Here is a 21,266-nt window from a genome sequence, read left to right as displayed (position 1 = left end):
GAATCTCGTGATCCATATATTTGTTTCCGACAAGCAACAGTATATGTAATTAATGAAGCATACATGTTTGATGTGGGAATCTCATGTAAATATTTGGGTTGAAGATGGCTCCTCTAAGCACTCTGGCTTTTAATGAGGATGGGTCTAAATATTTCAAAGACATACATTATTTGGACGAAATGCCTTGTTAATTGTGCATGTGGTGGCAGTTTGTCATCAGGTGACGTTCAGCAAGAGCGTGACGGAGAGCAGTCGAATTATTAATCGTGTTTGCCACGTCCCCTCTGGAGTCGCCTTAGGCAAGTGAACTCTGTTTACCCATCAGTTGAATGGGTACCCGGTAGAAGTTGTTAATGTGACAGTTAACTAACAGTTAACCGTCTACCACTGATGTAAATTGGAAAGTGCGCGCTGTACAATTATACATTATATATTAATATACTCAACAACAAAAGTTCATGTGACACCAATATTTTAGTGTATTTTTCAAACAAGTAAAGTTTGGTTTTCAATATTGTAGTACATGTATGGAATCAAGTCACAAAAACGCAACTGCTACAGCAAAGCATGCATGCCATGCAAAAGTTGACTTTTATGCAAGCTCCATGCATTTCACTACCCAAGAATAGGTATAAAAACATGTGAGTTAACGGGATTCCATATGCATTGTTTACCATCGTGCTGACAACAACCACTCAGAAAAACAACAAAATTACGCGTTTATTCAACGTTACGAAATGCCACGCCTGTCCGAAAATGAGCGTCTGCGAGCCATTGGTATGCTTGAAGCAAGATCGAGTCAACGTGATGTTGCAAGACAATTTAACGTCAACAGAAACACCATTTGGTGTTTATGGCAACGTTGGCAACAGACGAATGCAGTCAGAGACCATCCTCGGAGTGGCAGGCCAAGCGTAACCAATAATCGACAAGATTAGAACAACACAAATACGAAATCAATTCTAGCCAGCAACACTGACTGCAAGAAGCATCTCTGGCCTTAAACGAATATCTTCAATAATCGTACGTCGCCGCCTCGGATGTGCAGAGATTGTCGCCAGAAGACCCGCCAGATGTCCCATTTTGACAGGAAACCACCGTCAAGCACGTCTACAGTGGTGCAGACAACGTCTACGCTGGACGGCCATGCAGTGGGAACATGTTCTATTCACTGAAGAGTCTCGTTTTCACCTCAGCCACAGCGATGGACGGATTCGAGTGTACCGACGTCGAGGTGAACATTACGTCAATCATTGTGTCGTGGAAGAAGATCAGTTCAGGGGCGGCAGCGTTATGGTAATGGGTGGGATTACAGCAAGACAGAGGACCCGGTTGATATTAGTAGAGGGAAATCTCAATGGACAGCACTACCGCGACGAGATCATCGTCCCTGTTGTTCTACCGTTTTTGCTTCGTCATGGCCCAGGCATTACCTTTCAACATGACAACGCCCGGCCTCATATTGCTCGACTTGTTGAGGGTACTCTTCAACAAAACAACGTGAATGTCATCCCCTGGCCCGCTTGCTCCCCTGATCTCTCATCTATCGAGCACATGTGGTATGAGATGGATCGGCGCCTTCGACGTCAACCACGTGTTCGTCGGTCACTCCAGAAACATGCTCCAGCAGATATGGACATATGTCCCACAGGACTTTGTGCGACGCCTGATCCATTCCATGAGACGAAGATGTGTTGCTTGCATCGCAACCAGAGGTGGACACACGCGCTCTTGATTTGTAAATTGACATTTTGGCATGTTCATGTCTTTTTATGAAATCACGCATTTTCTGAAGTCAGTATGGCAAATTAATCCATCTAAACACTTACAGGAGTCTTTTAGCTGTTGCAAATAGAAATTGTTTCAGATTTGGTAAAAAACATAACTTTGCATTAAATCTTATTCAATGTCACAGGAAGTTTTGTTGTTAAGTATATAACGACATCCCGGTGGATAAAGAACACATCTTGTGTGTCTCTTTGAGTTGCGTCCCTTAGGCGAGCACGAAACCTATGATTGTGGGTTCGAATCCCGGTTCGCCCCGATTATGTTTCTAGATTTGTCAGCACTGTACCCGTGCTCGTGGGTTTCAACGAAGTGGTAAACGTCTGAGACCTCCATCACTTCGGGCTTTCCTCCCACATTAAGCTGACACACTGTCATATAACTGTACTACTTTTAAAAGCGGTGTTAAACACAACTCATTCACTCACTCTGTTTACCCCTGTAGTCACGAAACGGCCCAAGCTGGTGTAACACGTATTGTGATCCCCTGATTGTAGGTCAGTGGGCTCCATGACAAAAGTGTGGGGACAATTCGACAAGTTACGTTACTTAAGCGTGCCAGGAACCTATCATCTGAGCACAATAATTGTCACTCGTTGTACACGCTAAGACCTTACATGTATGTGTTTCCCTCCTCACCCGCACCTGCTGACACGTCATATAACTGAAAACCTAACTCAATCACTCTTTTCCCGAATCTACATTAGGTCCCTAGAAAAAAATCGTTTCTCGTATTTTCATGTTCAGGTTGGTAACTCAATACATATCCTCTACCTTTTTTTGCATAGAATATATCATATTTAAGAGAACTTCTTGTTATAAGTTGAAACTGTTGTGTTAATAACGTAGCTCTTAATTGCTGGTGTTTAGACGTTTAATCAATGCTCACACGTCAGATCGCAAAATGTTAAATGTGTGTAAATACAAATTACACGCATCGAAATCACACCCGTTAACACGGAAATATTTCATTACATCCCGACAGTGTGGACATTCAGCTGTTGCACGTGAACACGTTCTGCAATCTCTCTCAACCCTTAATTATCTGACGTAATTATGACATATATGTATGTTATTGAAGCAGTGATCTTGTACGGAGGATTATTTCCATTTGTCAGTAAGTACTTTTACCTAGCTCATCGCCTGTATCAGTTCATTATGTGTCTCGGGCCTATAGTGAGGCGGTCCTATTTGCATATTTTACCTCTACAAAATGTCCCGTTGCGTTCGGTTTGAACCCCAGATACATCTAGAACATATATACCATGTAGACAGTATTGAAATGACCACTTGAAACACTTGAATAACAACGTCACCCGTAAGGAGTGTTTGGAATTCGTTTGACATGCTTAGTTTCGTAAGTGTTCATCTTATTTTCCGCTGCTCTAGTACGACAGCATGTAGTTGAATGGTTTTCTTCACTTTCTCCACCTGTTTTTAGCTACCAACAGAGTAACAACAATTACCTTCTTTTGACGTATTTTGTTCTGATTGGCCGGTGATTGAACCCAGGGCCTTCCGCTCCCCGGCTCTACCACTAGGCCACGGATGCGGTCACAACTATGTTAGAAAACGTTGTTGTATGTTGTTGGATTTCGGCGTAGGGTTATAATGACGCACACATTAGTTGTTTATAAAGAGGTGGATATTGTTGAACCAGTCGTCTCCGGCACTGCAATTCGTTGTGTAGAAATGCGTCCATTGGTCGTTCAATTATCAGACAAAAGTGGGTTCGAATCTCATTTTCGCTATCATATCCGTCGTCATATATTTGTCGGCACCTCACCACAGATGTAGAGATGTACACATGTACACATGTAGGACATGTATCACATACATGTAGGGGTTACCTCCCATCGGATGCTGACACGCCTATACTAAAACTAAACTAAAATAGCGTTCAAAGCTGAGCTAAAATGTAAAGACATCTCAGGTCCAGTACGATGTTGTGCAATTCAATATTACTGGAAACTCTGTAAACAAAAGAACAACCCTTCAGTGTAAGAGCTGACAGTTATATCTGACAGAAACCTCTTCACCCCTGTAAACAAGAACATATGGAACACTGTGAACCTGACATTACTAAGTCCCGTTAATTTCGTAATGTTCAAAATAGACTAGTAAACACTCATTAATACAGGCCCTCTACAGGCTGTAGGCTTATCGCATATATCATCGCTGGAGAGATAAGATGGAATGAGGACTTGATAGAATAATACATGTGAGTCGTACCCTCAGCCTCAACGCACACATTTAGGTCAAATTTGTCCACATTTTTCAAATTTAAGTTTGAGGAAAGCGTAATGTGACGATGCACCGTCAGTATGTCACATTACTCACACATAATCCAAGAAGGTACACGGTAGAGTACATCCCATGTAGTTCCGTACTCGTTTCAATGAAGAATTAAAGTCCAAGGTCTTGTGGACCACAAATACCTTGATAATTGTTGTTTGTTATATTTCTGATACCAACATTTTAACTAATGCTGTGTAAGAATTTATGTTCGTGCGTAAATGCAAGGAGGTAAATAGGAGAACATATAAATGGAAATGTTTATAGTCAGGAATGTTAAACCTGCTCTGAACGTCAGGTAAATCTGATACCGTCATAGTAAGCATTGTCCTACAGTTCTGAAGTTACATTTGACTTCACCAACTGTATAGTGATGTTTCTAATGTGTTGTTTCAGCCTCCCAGAACAACACTGTTGCCCGTGTCGGGGAAAGAGTCCACATGTCCTGGAATGTACTTCCAGCTGTCCCGGAGTTTGAGATTGTGTCTGTCAGACCTAATGGGAAGCTCAGGCCTCATCATTCCAAGATCCTGTTCGATGTGAAGGACTATACACATGTGTTTACAACTATCAACACACATACAGAGGACGGGACAAGAATTCAGCTGAGTGTCAATACATCCCTGCAAGGAAGGACGGTGGTCAGTCTCCTCTTCCACAGTGTCGACGTGCAGGACGCCGGAGTGTACCAGTGTGTTACCTATGACAGTGACTGGTCTGCTAACACGTGGAGTCAGCTTCTCATTGTACTTCGTAAGTAACCAGATGATCTGAGTATGATCAGTTTATCTCCCAAATAGACAATTCCATATTGAACGGTCGTTTTTGAGACACGATAAAAGGAATATTGTACGAGACATGGAAATGATGTGAGGAGACATATATCAACTGAAGAGATATATTCTATCAGTTTAGTTTTGTTGAAGGCAATGTTCTTTTGAAAGAAGTCGTTGTGGAGATTAAGACAGCGATGGTATTAGCATCAACAATTGGTGATTGGGTATTGTACTTAGTACACATTTGAGGGCAACTACTACGATTCAGGTGATAGTGAGTGAGTGGGTGAATGAGTTGTGTTTAACCTCACTTTTAACAGTATACTATACATATCACGGCCTGTCAGCTTAATGTTGGAGAAAAGTCCGTAGTGATGCAGGTTTCAGACGTTTACCACTTCGGTGAAACCCATGAGCACGGGTATGGTGCTGACAAACCTAAAAACATAATCTGGGCGAACCGGGATTCGAACCCACAACCATAGATTTCTGTAGTGCCAAAGGGACGGAACTATGCACAGCGAATTGCTGCGCCTCAGACGACTGGGCAACCCGTGCCCGACTTCTGGTGATAGAACAGAGATATAATACACTGGATAATGGAGGATGGATCAGTCACATCTATTTGAGATGGGCGTGCGTGCGTGTGTGTACGCGTGCGTGCTTGCTTTCATAAGTCAGGATTGAATCTGGTGTAATAGTGCTAGTCAGGTGATATACCATGTCACGGAGTAACATGAATATTCCACTCAGATACAGTATTCTCACTCAGATATATATACTAGTACTCACTCAGAGCCGACCAGTCCTTGTCGTATACCCTTAATGCCGAGCTTCAAGCAGGGTAACATCAAATACCATATTTTAACGTCACGTGTTATCACGTGGTATGGGAACGAATATCCAGGCAGATGCTCTGTCAACAAAACAGTAGTTTGACAATGCTTTGTAAATTCCCTATTCATTCGTTTAATATATGTTGGCTTTCGCGGGAATGAATAGGAAACAGGTCAAAGATCACTTAGAAGTTTTTAGACATATTGACTGATTTGAATTAATATTCGAATCCAGCAAACATTCTGACAAGTGGGTATGTACATTATTTACCTAGAGTTTCATTATAATGCCATGCAGTAATGCCGACAGATATCAGATAGTTCTTTTGTCACGTTGCCCTCAGAGAAACCATCACAACCGAGCATCAGCACGACATCTGCCGACCCTGTATCAGGTGGTCCTGTGACGCTGACCTGCTCCTCCACCTCCCGGAATCTTCCTCTAGACCGGTCTCTGTATCCGTATACCCTGAACACGTCCTACACCTGGAGGAGAAACAACAGGAGGGTGGAGAGCGGAGTACACGTGGAGGGGCCAGTCCTGACTATAGACAACGTCACCAAGGGGGACAAGGGTGTCTACACGTGTCAGTCTGAAGAAGAGGGCGTCCTGTCAGACTGGAGTCAGGGATACACTCTGACTGTTCTGTGTGAGTAGAGAAGCTGTTTTGTCAAAACACGTGTTAGTGTTTAAGGCTGGTACCATAACTATTTGATAGTTATTCTTATAAACAAGTTCATGATATAGTCGGAATCGTACAATTGACTCTGCTTTTGGCAGAGATCGCTGATGAATATAGAAAGGGATATACAACCATGGTAAATATCATGATCACAGGTATCAGCTATGGTAGGCCAAAAAATCAAATTATTTATGTTATTCAGATGGACCAGACACGTTACAATTTAATGGCAACATAGACAACGTGTCTGTAGTAGAAGGGGACCCTCTCACAGTGAGATGTTCTGCTGACTGTAACCCCGCCTGCACTGTGACCTGGTTGGACACATCCAGACTGAGGGTGATCACGGGACAGAAAGAGGCTGTGTTATATATACCAGCTGTAGACCGATCTGTGTCTGGACAGTACACCTGTAACGTCAACAATACACACGGGATGTCATCACGGAGCCTGAAGCTGGCTATACAGCGTAAGACTATATTGAAATTATACTACATAAACTTAATAGGAATCACATCTTACCTATTACTTATAAAGCATTACTCCATGTGTTCCCGTTAACTCATATATGTACATACATATATGATATTGTTACGTCTTGACTACCAAATTGAAACAATAAGTAAATTCAGAATTCGGTGTGTAACCAACAAATATTAAAGAAATGATATAATATTGCGTTATAGGATTAACTTGGTATGCACACCAACACAAATAACTGCAAAGTAATTACAATGGCAACACCAAAAATTAAAGTATTTCTTTAAAAGATATTGCTGCTATAGTCGACCAGTATGTTGTATACACCATCTGCAGACAGATCTGTGGCAACACGTAAGGGAATACATCACGGGGCCTGACGCTGGAAGTTTTCTGTAAGAATTTCACAACATTGCTGGTGATAGACTGTGGTAACAGAATCAGTAGCATGAAAGCATTTATTTGGAAAAAAACATATCATGATTGATTCCATGTTCATTCACGCGCGCACACACAAACACACACACACACAGAAACACACAGAAACACACAGAGACACAGACATAGACACACACACACACACACACACATTCCTAGAAGTTATCTATGCAGGGGAAAACTGCACGTTTTCCATTTTGCAATTTCCAGCACTAGCTGTGACTGGGGCTGGGTTCGTGTCCATTGTCCCTGTGACTGCTGCCTGTTCTGTCCTGATAGTCACCATCGCTGTGGTCGTCATATGTGTTGTTCGTAGAAAACAGACACGTGAAGGTAATACTATGTTGTGTGAGTGTATGCGCACAACGTGAGTCACATTAACAGTTTTACCATAATATTTTAAAATCCTGCTTTCTGATTGGTCCACCGACAGGCCAATCACTTTAGGCCATAATTTTGCAGATGACCACATTACCTCGAACGAAATATTCAGAATCACTTCTTTCGGAACCCGCCCGCTTAGCAATATCAAATATTGATCTTACTTCATTAACGTTGCTGAAAAACGTGTCGCGGTTTCCACATTATTACCAGCAAGTGTGGCGGAATATTACAAGCTGAAAACGTTAAGAACAAATATTTACAGAGTGTAAAGATCCGAATACGTATTACAAGTATTAAATCTACGTTTGTAAGTTCTATATCAATTACTCTAGGTTTATAATGAATACTGTAAATCTGGAAATTAATGCGTCTCCAAATAAAGGACCCTAGCCAAAAATGCGACTCAATATCAATGCGACTCAACAAGCTTGACACGAGCGGGTAGAACTCATCGGATGCCAATTGTGTAATTCCTATTCTTTAACTGACATTGTTATATACTTGTTACAACTGCTGCACAATAAACCATGTTTGTGTATATATTCAAGTTGGTATTTCCGCCATTCAAAGTGTGCAGTGGGGCGGTCTTATTGTTGGATGCGCATTTGGAGACATAAATGCGATGTTAATTAAAGCGAGCAAACACCACTCGCATTTAATTCACGCTCGCGTTAATTTCAAGAGTTACAGCATGTTAAGAAATTGGTTGTTTGCACATGCACCAGGCAGTGTAGGCCGGCATAAGTGACCATAGGTCAAGATATCAGAAAGCGCCCTACACTTACGTTGACTACGAATGAGTCGTGTATTTTTCTGATCGAATCATGTCAACGAAACAATTATCTTTCCTGACCGCAAATTGTACACAAGATATTCTGGGTTTAAAACTCTTCCTGAAGTCAATCACGTTATGTGGTGTGTAAAGCTAAGGGTGTGTGTCGTCACGCGGAAATAGTTCATCCGAGTCTCAATATTAAAGTAATAGCAATTAAATGAAAAGATACTATTATTAATACGAAATACGCGCAACAAGGTCAACACTGTGGTCTTAAAGCCCCACCCTGACTATAAATAGCCCGCAAGGTGGCGGTGTTTCAGTTTCGAACAATGACTGACAATGTAAACACAACCGAGTGTCGGGAGAGGTTTTTTGAAAACCATACGGGAACAAGATCACCATTGACCGTCAAACTTCGTATCAACTTGAATGACAAACCATGGATACAATAAATGGCTCCATATTAAGATATTAGTCAATAAATTTTCTGTAGTTTTATCATAAAAAATCGAATCGATCGTGTTTGGCGTCTGCATCGATCACAGTGGGCGGAGCTTATTTACGTTAGCGCTATAAATAGCAAAGCACATGGTCAGATGTACATGTGACACATTCAATGCATTTGTGGTCAAAGGGAATTGTGTTGCATATTTTTACGGCAGAACAGCAGCAGAACATCAATTTCGGTTAATGTAACCGTAACGATACTTAAATACGAAATTGACGACGCGATTCTTTCAGTTCAATTCCGAAAATTACAGATATTTGTTTAGTTTTGGTCATTTGCATTCAACAGTTAGATTTGTGCCACACAATAATCAGTTTATATTCATAAAACTTATATTATTACACAGATTTTCACCTAGTGTTTAGGAAGGGGCCTAATTTGAAGCACCAGAAGTTCCGCCAATATTTATCAGTTTGACTACAATAGATGAATATGTCACGTGTATCAACATAACAATGCACATAAGCAACTGGTAAATAAGTAACGAAATATACTTGATTTTTTGACCTACAGAAGGCGTATCCAGATAATATTGTACTTACGATAAACGAAAACTCCAATACATAATTATATTCCAAGACAACTTTAATTATGAATTTCCTTTTCTTTCACAGAATTTTCACACACAAAACTGAGTTTGATCATTAGATCCACACTTGTCCCATGTATATGTTTGTTCGGGGTATTTGGATACATTTCGCGCACAAGTTTTGAAATACAATCTGGGATCCCTTTCCCGTTTTGTCCACACAAATCCTTCATCTGCTGCAACGTTTAATTACGTTTCTTCAAGTCCAAGTATCTACGATGTCTCCAAACACTTCGTTTATTTAGCTCAGTCCAGAAGCAATGTGTTCAAATCCACGAATTTCTGCAACATGGTGGTCGCACCATTCCCCAACTGCGATTGTCTGTGCCGTGTCACGCATGGTTGACAAAAGAAGTGTGAACATACATATTCGGCTTCATCTGGTTCCACAATGAAATCTAGCTGTCACATTGATTCACTAATCCCAAGAATCGGCACTGAATTTATCAAAGTTTCTGTTGCACTTGCAAGGGCGGGAAGAGAGGCGCCATCTTGTCGATTCGAGTTGTGAATCGGAATGATGTCATCTTGAATTGGAACTTTCTCCACGATAAAGTCACCAATGTCATAATCGAAATGACCAAAGGCTCCCTGAATATCTCGAACAAATCTTCGTCAAATTAGGCTTCACATGAAAATGTTTTGTTGCTCATATTGAAGACAAGCGAAATTGCAAAGTTCTTGACAGTTGTAAGCAGCAACTCGATGCGCTCATGGGGCGTGGTTGCTAGGAGATCGCGTGGTCAGAAAGGGGAAAACAATTTTTTTTAGAAAGTAATAAAAGAAATACGCAGTGCAATCCAAAAGTACCATGTACAGGATAGTTTTTAATAATAATATTCACGAAAAAAAATCTTTTCTAAAAATGCAAATTAATTTATTAATTTATCCAAAGGTCGTAACCCTGAACACGTGGTGGGTATTTGGAAGGAATTTTTGCGATGACGCCGTGAATGAGGCCGTGTGTATTACATTGTTGAATTCAACTGCCCAGGAAGATTGTTGAGGCATTGAAATTTTGACAGATGTTCGTCATGAATGGAGAGAAAAATGTATCTGAGAGAAACATTGTTGCTTTGAGCCTCGAGACAAAACATGTGTTAATGCCGAAGTAGCCAGCGACCTGAATGTAAGCTTGATGAAAATAATGTTAAAACCCATTTTCACATGACAGAATTAATGTGAACTAATATTTATCTGAACATCGTTTCGAAGTCTGTGAGGCTGTCCGTATTTTATTATTTATATCTCCATTCCGAAGTGAAATAATATGTCTTCGTGTCTCAATTTTGCTGACGCTGTGGAAAATTGCGCACCGATCTAATAAAAGAAATACTACTAGATTTACCATTGCACCGTCATAAAAGAACCAGGTCAACTTTATCTTTGTTCCGTTGTTTATTAAAAATTCGTTTCCGAAGCAAAGCGAATCGATCTACATCATAACTTAATTCATAGACTAGATTCTAGTACCAAGTGTTAAACACTTTTTTTAAATGTCATAAAATACTTTACACAATTATTGAAAGAGATTTTTTTATAAGTAATATATTTTATTTCGTCCGCCCGCTCTCTGGTTAGTTTAGGCTTGAGGAGAGAAACACATACAAACAATATGGATGGCCTTATGCAAATGACACTTGGCATGCCAATCAACAGGGATGTGGGTCACTGGGACCCGCCAAGTTTCACGGATCGAGTTACTTCAGCATAAGGGCTTCATCGGACAAGTGTGACTTTGCCAAAATACATTGCTAGATCTACTTGGCAATGAAAGAATGTCACGGAAACGACAAAAAACTACTTTTATCACTTGAAAATATGTTTGACCATTACCAGGGTTTTCTACACGATCGTTGTCATCCAGATTCCAGATGAGGCAAGATGAACACAACGAAGAAAAACATTGTTGAAATCACCGATTGCCGTATATATTGTGAGAAATGCTATTTATAAACTGCAGATATACCGTACATCACAGGATAACGATTGGTGCCCCAACACATATTATGTTTCTTGTTCATTTACGCTGCTCATATGCATCACGACAAACGTATTTCGTTCTCGTCCAGAGATCTATAGAAATATAATTTGTGTGTTGGACTGTGTTGGATAAATCGTGGATATTCCACTGTATCATTTTATGAAGATGTGAAGACGACATGGCAGGTAGGTTTTGAAACCAAAGACGTACGCGTTTGTTGAAAAGTCTTGGAATCGTTTGGTAGATATTAATATTACCATTAAAACTTACGTCCTTGTTGTCAAACGACCCACGTGGGTGGGTGTTTACATGACGTCACCCGTTTACGCATTAACCAATGAAATGTATGTGTTATCATGACGTCATATTGACCTGTCAGATCACTTGTATAAGCTCCGCCCACTAGAGTGCGGTAGTTACTACCGCAGATGGGGCTTTAAGCATTTATTTTGGATGAACAGCTTTTTTGAGGTTGCTGTTAACCTCCATGTCATACCAATAAAACAACATGAAAATGACGGTCTTGGTGTTGGTCGTGTGAGTGGGTCGGGTTCTAATGATCATCTTTATTATTAATATCACCTTTTGTAATCAGTTGTTTAGGTTTCTTCCTTGTAGTTGACTTTTAATAAACGAAGAGACGGCAATGTTTCCCTTTCCTTGATGGCCATTATAAGTAATCATCATGGATCAAAACCGAGTCTGTGTGAGGAAGGGGAATCTGAGACCGGCGTTTAAGGGACAGTATTACTAATGAGGTTACATGCATAACCTATCACTCTAATAAATACAGTACAGTAAAATACGGTTATAACGAACTCAAAGGGACCACTTTTTTTAATTCGTTATAACCGTAGTTCGTTATAAGGAAATGTACGAAATATACACAGCAAAAGGACAGGACCAAAAAATAGTTCGTTATATCCGCCAGTTCGTTATGCATATAAGCGTGTTCGTTATAAACGTAGTTTACTGTATGTTAGAGAAGATGTTAAGAATGGAATAAAAAGCTCACTTGAAAAGTTAGATCAGGTGATGAGATGAATTAAAAGGCATCTGGGATGATATGTACTTGACAGTGTCTCTTCTCTCATTCAACCCAGTTTAGCATCTCATCATTTCTCTTACGTCACTGTAAATTTATGCATGAACTGTTCATAAACAACAGAACAATGGAAAAAAAATATATCGCATGCATACATTTAGTCAATGTCATAATACCCAAATGATTTTGAGATAATCGACTTTTGTCAATTATGATGCAAAGCGATTTGAATTTATTTTAGTAATTTAGACGATGTTTGGTCTGGCACTTTTGTCAGTTACATATTTCTGAACATTTGTGTTCTGTGTCTTTGCTGGGACGTTGAGTTATATCCATCTTACCAGGGAATTCTTTGTAGGTATGATAGAAAACCTCAGTTAAATATGCAATGCAATGTCATGGTGTTACTTCGAACAAATGTATAGCACAGCTGGGCCTTCTGCCAGTAGATATTTATACTGGCTTTATGATATAGGTACTACTTCTTTGATACTTTTTCTACAACTAGGATATACAGGCAGATAGTGTTGTCCGAAGTTGAAATCATTTAGTAATTTATCAAATGTATGCAATGATACAATTATTTAGTTTATCTGTTATTTATCTTGAAATATGTATCAGTAATTATCTACACACAATTATAACTTTCAGAGAGGGGATACCTTCATAACCGGTGAGTATCTGCTATTCATCAAGTCAAAAGGGTAAAAGGTTCATGTAAAAACACTGATTTCAATAACACTGTATCTATACAGCTGCCTTGATTAGTTACTTCTACTTCAATCATGTTAAACGTTCCTCTTCCTTAGCGTGGTCGCATATACCCGGGACGAGGAAACAGGCGGAAGCTACCAGGAAATAGAAGGTTGGTGTCATAAATAATAATTAGTCATTGCAACGCCATGTTAATTATATTGGATGAGGTTTCTTAAATTTTACAGGGTAATCGCGAATGAAAATGTAATCAACCCTTTCTTGAAAACAGTTTGTATTCTTTGATTTGGATAACTTTAAATGGACATTCTGTTAAGTCATAACTTATCACTAATATAACATTAATTTGTTTCTGCCTTCTGAGAAACGTTTAGCACTCATTCACCTTTTAAAATCACGAGTCTTTTACCTCAGTGCAGCTTTATTTAAACTTCTTAATCGCGAAAGAGGAAACGAGTCACATATCACAGCATCCTTCAACCTATTTACCATTAGGTGATAGGTATGCAATGACAAGGATTCATCTGTTATTCATCTTGTATTTTGTATGCATAATTACCTGCCCAACGTTGTAACTTTCAGAGGGGGGATCCATTCAAAATCGGTGAGTATCTGCCATCGATCTTCAAGTGAAATGAATATAAAGTTACTCTCTACGCCATGATATAGACTTGCGTGGCTGTAACGGCGAAACTAAATACAAGCTGTTTAACACAATGTAACTTGAAAATGTATCACAGCTTATCTGTAGGCTAACTTGTTTCTTATTTCAATCTTTTTTTTAATATTCATCGTCACCAGCGTAGTCTCATATGCCCGGGATGAGGACAATGATGGGAGCTACCAGGAGATAGAAGGTTGGTGTCTTTAGGTTTTTTGCTGGTTTGATTGTGCAATGACCTGATCTAACGACTTATTGTGAGTCAACCTATCTTCCTTCTAAAGCCGAAAGGCTAGGTCCAGGAGTCAAATCATCAAGGATGGCATACTGTATAAGATGAGAGGAAAATAATTACCATTTGCTTAACGGCATTGTTTGAATGCCACTGGACATTAAATAATGAGAGAAACACATTAACGGCTACAAAATAACTTTGCTTCATATAAAGTTCACTAAAAATTAATCTATTCTGAATTTAGATACTGCATCTTTCAATACATATCCTGAAAACATCTTATCGACTTTAATGTCGTGATTCACAATTGCACATGGATTTTCATTCACGGCGCACAGTTGGGATATTTGTTGGGAGCATGATACTCACACACGTGTTTTTAATGTAAACAGTTCCCAATGAATGTTAATCTGTCAGGTGCTCACAAAAGTTAGAAGAAACTTTAATGTTCACTGAAACACAATATTGTTTCTATTGAGACGGTGTCTGCAGCAGCACAACACTAATGCCACGTGTGACTTCACGTCAACAAAACAAGCAATTCGGTTTGTGTATCGACGGATTCGATACCAAACTGCAACATGAACAGCTCAGACAATTCTTTGGTTGAGACCAATAAGTGTGCAGCCGGTTCAGGGTACACAATATTTGCTTGACATTAGGATCAACATCCCAAGGCTATATTCAATCATCTGGCGTCTTCAATGCGTCGTCGTTGCCTCGCATGCATCAACGCAAATGACGATCACATCCCATTGTTAATTGAGTGGTTACAGCACCCCTCTTTTAGGGCGCGTTTCTCTGTCTCCTTTTGCCAATTATGGGTTTTGTGAATGAATTTGTTATGATAAAAAATTGGTCAGACAAATGTCCAAACAATATTCAATTTTTATTAAGGTAACATTTACATCACTTCATATGAAGCACAGTTACTTTTCCCCGTTAGTATACATATATGCAAACGCTCTTATCTATTTGTGAAAGGGTTTCATAGATGTAACTGTTCCGCATTTTAGTTAAATATATTTAAACAAATGTTTTATTATACTTTTATGCGAAATGATTACCTGATTACCTAACATGCACACAAATCCCTTGGTTATGGATTTGGAAATTTAGATCAAACAATAACAATTATACAATAACTATCATAAAATAGGTTAAATAGTTTTCACATATCAGCAGACATCCCAAAGTCATATCGTGTTATTTTATAAGCCATAATATGATCTCTTGATGACACCATTTAACATATTAGTGAGCCATCGTGAATCATAACCTGGGTTATGTAATACGCCATGTAAGTTCGAGAACTTTTTATGCGAACTGATTACCTGATTACCTAACATGAACACAAATCCCTTGGTTATGAATTTGGAAATTTAGATCAGACAATAACAATTATACAATAACTATCATAAAATAGGTTAAATAGTTTTCACATATCAGCAGACATCCCGAAGTCATATCGTGTTATTTTATAAGCCATAATATGATCTCTTGATGACACCTTTTAACATATTAGTGAGCCATCGTGAATCATAACCTGGGTTATGTAATATGCCATGTAATCTCGAGAAACGGATGGTTGTATTGGTCATACGCATTGTCATTTCATACGACATTATTCCCTTATGTTTCAGATATGTCACTGCACGGTAGACATTTTCCTGTGAAGTTTCATATTGACTATACATGTGTGTAACTTTTGTCTTACACCAGAAGCGGTGAACGTAGACGACATCGCCCCTCTTGTTGCTGTCTACTCTGTTATGCTCACGGCTGTGGCGGTTGTGGTGGCAGCAGTTGCTATTCTTGTCTGCAAGGACGTGAAAGGTAAGGACACAAATTACTCTCTTACAAGTCAATCAACCTTATGTTCACCTTTTGTCAAGAATCTAGAAACGCTGAAGTCTTGTTTTGTCAGTGTTGTCTGTTTTGGTGAAAATATATATTTTGCGCAAAGTTTCATTCGTTAAAGAATTTGACACGTATAACGTTTCTTTACTTTCAGATGGTCACAGCAGAAGGTACATACATTTTGTATTGTTGCAGGTGAAATACTTGAGTTGTATGTTTTAATTAGGTCTCGGGGTAACTTCATATCGTTGGCAAAACCCAACCGATATTTCTCCTGTTTTTATTTAATGTAAAGCAACATGATTTTGAGTTATAGCGGTATTTTCATGTGTATCTTGTGATGGTAAATACTCAAATGAATGTATGCTATGTTTGTTTTGTGCAGAAGGGTGGGGAAATGTTAAGATTGTGCTTGTTTGAAGTCGGAGATGGATAATTTGTTAGGAACAACAAGGTTTCCCTTCATATATTAGGTTGTATTGCCAGCTGCATTTAAACAACAAACATGTATCCTTCACCGTCTGTGCAAGTCAATTTCATAGGTACAATTTGTGATATACGTTTTACCTTGTAATTATAGATTTGGTGAATATCTCACGGTGGTGGGAGAGGGACTATCCTGTGACATCAGTGATGCACCTTGTGCTGCCACCAACGACGAGGATGCCTTATCCTTGCATGATTATGAGCGACTACTGAGGGAACAGTTCCACCCTTCAGGTTCCTCCACAGAGGACCAACGTACCAGGTGCAGCCTAATGTGAGGGAACAGTGTCCCATCTACACGTGTCTCAACCCTTCAGCTTCCTCTACAGAGTCCACTGTACCAGGTGCAGCCTTATGTGAGGGAACAGTGTCCCATCTACACGTGTCTCAACCCTTCAGCTTCCTCTACAGAGTCCACTGTACCAGGTGCAGCCTTATGTGAGGGAAAAGTTTCCCATCTACACGTGTCTCAACCCTTCAGCTTCCTCTACAGAGTCCACTGTACCAGGTGCAGCCTAATGTGAGGGAACAGTTTCCCATCTACACTTGTCTCAACCCTTCAGCTTCCTCTACAGACGTCCACTGCACCAGGTGCAACCAAATGTGAGGGAACAGTTTCCCATCTACACGTGTCGCAACCCTTCAGCTTCCTCTACACACGTCCACTGCACCAGGTGCAGCCAAATGTGAGGGAACAGTTCCACATCCAAACGTCTGTCCACCCTTCAGCTTCCTCTACAGAAGACCACAGTACCAGGTACAGCCTCATGTGAGGAAACAGCCAAAGGGAAACGTTTACCCCGATGTGCGATGCAAGGAAAGCTTGAGGCCCTGATGTGTCATATGCATTGTTTCGATATATCAAGCGGAGGATCACATTGACATTAACATTTATTAAATATTATCGCTTTTAACGGTAGTATAGAACATAGGTTGTGGCAGTTGCAGACCTCCAAACATGGCTCTTTTTTTCAACAGTTTTATATTGATTATGTTTGTTTATAAGTGTATATATTGGTGCAACTAGTTTTTTTATGCCTTCATTGTTGTAATTGTCGTCTGTGGTCATTACTGTGTTTGTTTTCATTTATTATTTGGCATCGTTTACTATGTGAGGGTCTCTAGAAGCCTTCTATGATTTATTTTTGACCAATAATCCGGTTTAATTTATTTCTATAGGTTTCACATGTCTTACTGTAAATAGTTCCACACTGATATCCTTGTTTTATCCTTGATGATAAATATTTGCTTTCATTGTGCCAGTTTTCGTTTCCTACGAAATTGATTGCTTTTTAAAAAGGAAATGGGTAAAATGGATCATATGTATACATACAGATAAATTTCAGAACAGGGTTATTAAATAATTCCAGTTCATAGGTTTCTTTTTCAAGTACTGAAATGGAATTATGGAAATTAACTTCTGATGATGTCACTGCTGTTTACAAGGAAAGCTGTGCGAAGAAGGAATATGCAACATTTGAAACTTTATTGCAAATTGCATCACATAATCATTTCACGTTTTGGATGGTACATGGGTATGTCATATATTTGATTTGTAGACTTTGAATACTCACTTCAGTTGAAATACTAACATTATAAGCTGACAGTAAAAAAACGTGTAAATTAATAATTGTTTCAAGCGTTTGTTGATGATATATGTTCGTGTCGGTTCTGATTGTACTATTCACACACATTACAGTTTGTGAACTTTCACAACATAAACAAAATAACAGGACATTGAAATTGAGATCGAAATTATCATTCATGGTCTTTCAGTTAATGTATTAATACTTCAACTGATACAAAGAGATAAATGAATGTATTTTCAACCTTTCTTATTTCGTTTCTATTTCCTTCTGACGTACGCTTCTGACAATTCACAATTATAGTGAGGACATGCTCTTTGTATTTATGATATTGATATTGCCTATTTTAAGTCTTTTATAACAGAACTTGTGAAATAAATCACTTGAATGTCACAATTATATGTCCAATGCATTCCAAGAAAGTTAGGATTGAATCGCTTTAGCCATCATGAATACTCAGTAATTGGCAACCTTCAATTTGTTCGACACACTATCAATCAGTTATAGTGATTCATCTATGATAACATCCTGGATTTGAACCAAGAATTTGAGGGTAGGCAGTTTACAATCGCAGCTGACGATTTGCGACTCGCATTCTTCAATTTGAGGAACAAACGAATATACAGTAAATTTCTTTATAGCATCTGTGTCGATAGACTGATAATAATTGTTTAATCAACTGATCTTGCCTTATTGCAATATTTGTAGGGAAAATAACGCAAGTCAATAGTGGCTCTCTGCAAAACAAGGACAAAACTAAGTTTGCAGGAAAGATTGTCTTACCTGACACGCAAATAAGGATAGCTTCCATCGATACAACTGTTACACGCACATACTGCTATTTTCAATCGATACACATGCACACGCACGCACGCACGCACGCACGCACGCACACACACACATTGTCATCTTCCTTCGACACAAGGTGCGGTTGTGTAAGCCGTGTGGTTTAAGCAATTGCTTGTCACACCAAACGCCCGGGTTCCATACCCCACAAGAGTACAATGAGAGTGTAATTTATTCAGCTTGTATTTGTGTATGTTTTGCCGCTTTTCAAAACTCAGGCGTCTGTACCATGTGATGTACTTGAGTAACATTAGGAGCAAGATTAGAATGTGCTCAGTTTAGCAAAATATATATCAGAGAAAAGTAATTGTTCATTCAAGTCTTTTGTCTCTGGCTCACGGTTTCATACCTGGACCCCTAGACACAAGTCAGTACAGTACTAGAACACACAATGTGATCCATGTGTATCAGCTTCAACATTCATGATGTTTAATTATGTTCAAGTTGACTTGCCTGCAATTTAATCTTAGCTGTTCATCTTTCAACTTTTGTTTTATGTGTATAACCCTTTTTCTCATGCTAGAGCACGGTGACGGTGATGTAATGTGTTTCAGTTTCTATTTAGTGGGGGCCACGGATGGCCCACTCGTCTTAGGCGCCGCGATTCGCTGTGCAGAATTGCGTCCCTTGAGTAAAACCAGAAACCTTTTATTGTGGGATCGAATCCTGGTTCGCATCGATTATATGTCTAGGTTTGTCATCCCCGTTACCCATGCCCGTGGGTTTCACCGAAGTCTTAAATATCTGAGATCTGCATCACTTCGGGCTTTCCTACAACATTAAGCTGACACGCTGTGATACAACTGGAATATTGTCAAAAGCGGTGTTAAACCCAACTCACTCACTCCCTCACCAAACATTGAACACGTTCAAATTGATTATATTATAAAGACATACTGCACCCATCCTCAAAACACCAGAAAACACATCTACAATTGCGACGTTAAACCCAACTCACTCACTCATTCAATTGAGTGTGCAATTATAGTTCAATGCAGAAATGGGTGAGTAAGTGATTATGGTTTTACGCCGTTTTTAGCAATACTCCAGCAATATCAAGTCGGGGGACACCAGAAATGGGCTTCACACACTGTACCCATGTCGGGAGCCGATCCCGGGTCTTCTGTGTGACGAGCGAACGCTTTAACCACTAGGCCACCCGACCACCCTAAATGTAGAAATGTCATTATCTACTCGTGTGTTTTTGATAATTATGGCAGTCACGGTAAAACCATGTGAAAGCTCAGTCATGTGTACTCATGTATTTTACACATAGAGAGTTGACCTTAATACAATGTAAAGCTTCCTTTTCATAAGCTCACAAAAATGCACCAGATGATAAACACGAGGAAGCCTCTCAACAAGTGTGACACATGTTGTAGTCAAAATAGAAATAACATATAAAATAGTTCATACTTCCTTGTATTGACTATGTGAGCTGGTTGGTGACGAGATCAAATGCGAAGTTTGTTCAATGTTCCCGTTTACCCAAACATATGTATCCCATTATACCGGTTAGCCCTGATATGGTTTTGTCAAAGAAGGAGGACATAAGGTTTGCTTTATACAACAGCCTTACATGACATAAGGTGTAGTATCACAACTCTTCATAATAAACAGAAACATGTCTTGAATAAACATATAATTTATTCATACAGACATCCTCGAGTCGTTCACACACTTTAAACATGGCCGCCGAGTGACGCGTTCACTTACTGTTAGGGATTTAACATGCGCTTTCCATTATGCGTATTTTGCACACAGGTGACACGTTCGGGCATGTTCTCTGTATTTAGTAGAGAGAGCTTTATACTCAACCCCCTGAGTCAGCACGAGATAGTTGCTGACTTGGTTGATGCATGTCATCGTATCCCAATTGCGTTGATCGATGCTCACGATGTCAATCACTGGATTGTCTGGTCGAGATTCGATTATTTATGACCTCCGTCATATAGCTGGAATATTGTTGAGTGCGGCGTTAAACAACAAACAAACAAACAAACACTAAATTCTATATAGCATCTGTCTCGATAGTCGCAAGTCAAATATCTAATGGCTCACTACATGTGACCTTGGCTAAAAGACACAAAGATTTCCCTGTTGCCCTACATGCCTAACCCAGGTGCCATCTCGCGTGACAGTCCTAAACAGTAATGACCAGTGTACTGTACTGTGTAAAGTACTGCTTACCAGGTTTAGTAGCAGAGAGACCGCAACCGTGGTCTGGTGGTAGAGCGTCCGCCTGGAGAGCGGAAGGTCCGGGGTTCGATCCCTGACCGCGTAATACCAAAAAGACG

At 39.6% G+C, this 21,266-nt stretch overlaps 1 protein-coding gene across 1 annotated transcript; it reads left to right on the top strand.

Moving 5' to 3' along the window:
• Positions 1 to 737: 737 nt before the first annotated feature.
• Positions 738 to 17,144, top strand: LOC139457416 (hemicentin-2-like). The gene is made up of 13 exons (XM_071238817.1): positions 738 to 777; positions 4,477 to 4,833; positions 6,037 to 6,342; positions 6,578 to 6,844; positions 7,504 to 7,626; positions 13,233 to 13,254; positions 13,391 to 13,446; positions 13,878 to 13,899; positions 14,097 to 14,152; positions 15,914 to 16,027; positions 16,206 to 16,221; positions 16,632 to 16,763; positions 17,075 to 17,144. The coding sequence occupies exons 1-13, from the start codon at positions 738 to 740 to the stop codon at positions 17,142 to 17,144; spliced, it is 1,581 nt and encodes a 526-aa protein (XP_071094918.1).
• Positions 17,145 to 21,266: the final 4,122 nt, after the last annotated feature.

The sequence above is a fragment of the Haliotis cracherodii genome, unplaced genomic scaffold (assembly GCF_022045235.1).
Source record: "Haliotis cracherodii isolate W230 unplaced genomic scaffold, xgHalCrac1.p SCAF_12, whole genome shotgun sequence".
Lineage (NCBI taxonomy): Eukaryota > Metazoa > Mollusca > Gastropoda > Lepetellida > Haliotidae > Haliotis > Haliotis cracherodii.
This window is presented reverse-complemented; position numbering and strand designations above follow the sequence as displayed.